The 2,039-nt window shown below is 49.9% G+C and overlaps 2 protein-coding genes across 2 annotated transcripts; both read left to right on the forward strand.

Annotated features, from left to right (window-relative positions):
• Positions 1–182: 182 nt before the first annotated feature.
• Positions 183–589, forward strand: Pmar_PMAR028832 (hypothetical protein; the record flags this gene model as incomplete). The annotated part of the gene is made up of 3 exons (XM_002772255.1): positions 183–296; positions 344–428; positions 483–589. The coding sequence occupies 3 exons, from the start codon at positions 183–185 to the stop codon at positions 587–589; spliced, it is 306 nt and encodes a 101-aa protein (XP_002772301.1).
• A 269-nt stretch (positions 590–858) lies between these two features.
• On the forward strand, positions 859–1,297 carry Pmar_PMAR028833 (hypothetical protein; the record flags this gene model as incomplete). The annotated part of the gene is made up of 2 exons (XM_002772256.1): positions 859–943; positions 1,227–1,297. 2 exons carry the CDS (start codon positions 859–861, stop codon positions 1,295–1,297), a joined length of 156 nt encoding a protein of 51 aa, XP_002772302.1.
• Positions 1,298–2,039: the final 742 nt, after the last annotated feature.

The following is a 2,039-nucleotide window of genomic DNA, read 5'->3' on the forward strand; positions in this document are numbered from 1 at the left end:
GTGGTTGCGATTTTAGTTGAAGCCGTTGATTGCCTTGTCGGAGGAGACTTCAGCCCAAGTCACCCGCATGAGGAGCTCTCTGAAGTCCCCACCAGAGCAGTTCATGATGTAGGGGCGTTGGCGCTCTTCTGCTCTACAGCGGCAGTGACGATCGTTTCAGTTACACCTATACCGATACTGCTATGGGGAAGGCCTATCTACAGCAGCAGAAGCAGAGGGAGGAGGAGGAGAAGAGCAAGATAGAGGCGATGATGAAGGGCGATAAGGAGATCGAACAGCGGCTAAAACGCCAAAGGGTAGTGTAGGGGTATGCTGGGGTCCTTTGGAGCGGACTACGTGTTAGGCCGAGGAGACTGGCGAGACTGAGGAGGGCCCGGCTAGGAGTAAGCGGTCTCTGAAGCGTCAGAGGCAGAAGGAGAAGAAGAGACGTAAGGACTTGTTGGGTATTGGGGTAATTTTATGGCGCGCGACGTTGTGTTTAGAAGCATGGTTGGCCGCCCAGACTGCTGCAGCTGAGGCTATTGGAGAGGCAGCTCAGCAGGATAGTGTACATGAGATGACCTTTTCGGATTCGGAAGGAGAAGACTGAGGGGACCTTCATGTCTACTACTGCGACAGCAGCAACGTTATCCATTGCTCGGCAGAGGTTTCATCTTACCAACGTCGGAACGTTTCTTGTAAGGAGAGGGTGGAGTTGAAGTGCTTACAATGACGGTTTCGCGACTTGACGTCAGTTTCATGATTTTGATGCATATAGAGAGATATGAAGATGATGCCGAACGACTAGCCTTGTTAGAGAGAATGCTCGCTAAGGGTGGCGCACTGGTGACGGCGGAAATTTGCTCCTTTCTGGACAGCATGAGTGTTGGCAATTTTATAGCTACCTCGCGTAGCGTGGAGCAGATCTTGTGGGAGGAAGTACCAGCTGAGTGGAAGAGAGCAGGTAGTAGTAGTAGTAGTAGTAGTAGTAGTAGTAGTAGTAGTAGTAGTAGTAGTAGTAGTAGTAGTAGTAGTAGTAGCTCTCCTTTCCTCCACGCTGCCATCACCATCTCCGTCATCGTTCGATTGAGAGGCGCGAGGTGGTGAGAGTGGTGGCATTACGCGAATGTGGTTGAGTCGTAAGTGCGCAAAGGGGACGCGAACAAAACTAAGTAGTAGTAGTAGTAGTAGTAGTAGTAGTAGTAGTAGGGTATGGTAGTCAGCAATATGGCGGGTTAATACGGTAGGTGTTGAGTACCGTACTTTCTTACTCACACATGGTTATTACTTCATAGCTTTCGGCCGTTCATCTTATTGATCGGATAGGGATCATCCCCATAAGAAGGATTGTATGCAGTTTCTGTTAGGACGATGTAATCAGCAGTGCTTCTGGACTATGCATCTCATAGCTACTCCTGCTACGTGTGGTCGCCTTTGCTGTGCTGGACGCTACTTGAGTCCTATGCTATGGAGTTTACGTCTGGAGGCTCAGCCAGAACAGCCACTGCGTCACGCCCTGTTGAGGTCACCAATCACGAGGTCGTTACGACGGCTGGAAGTGAACTGCGGGAATGTTGATATTAACCCGTTATTGCCTGTACTGAGAGAGTGCTGTTTGGAGGAGCTGAAGATGGAGAACGTAAGCAGGGTTGTAGCTATTGGTCAATGAATGATATTTATTGAAGTTTACCCGTGATATGGAAAACACTAGTGGAAAACATATTTCACGACTACTGCATGGTGTGAATATCGCGTTTTTCGCCACTTCACGTAAAACGGGCTGTGAAACTCCATTATCAGATCGACGATTTTGAGATGGTGCAGCCATTGCTGAAGACATCATTGAAGGAGATAAGACTGTCTGCTGCAAGAGAATGCCGCTGTTCCGAGCTGGAGTTTCCGCCTGGGATGACTTGTCTAAGAGAGATACAGCTCAATTCGGCCCGAAGGGGTAGGCTGGGGGGAGGGGTGGCGTGTTGGAGGCTGCTTCTTAGGCGTTTGCCATGTACCTTCCCGCTCGCTACGGAACGTTCTTGAGGCTGCAGCGAATCTGCGTTGGT

The sequence above is a fragment of the Perkinsus marinus genome (genome assembly GCF_000006405.1).
Source record: "Perkinsus marinus ATCC 50983 genomic scaffold scf_1104296961712, whole genome shotgun sequence".
NCBI lineage: Eukaryota > Perkinsozoa > Perkinsida > Perkinsidae > Perkinsus > Perkinsus marinus.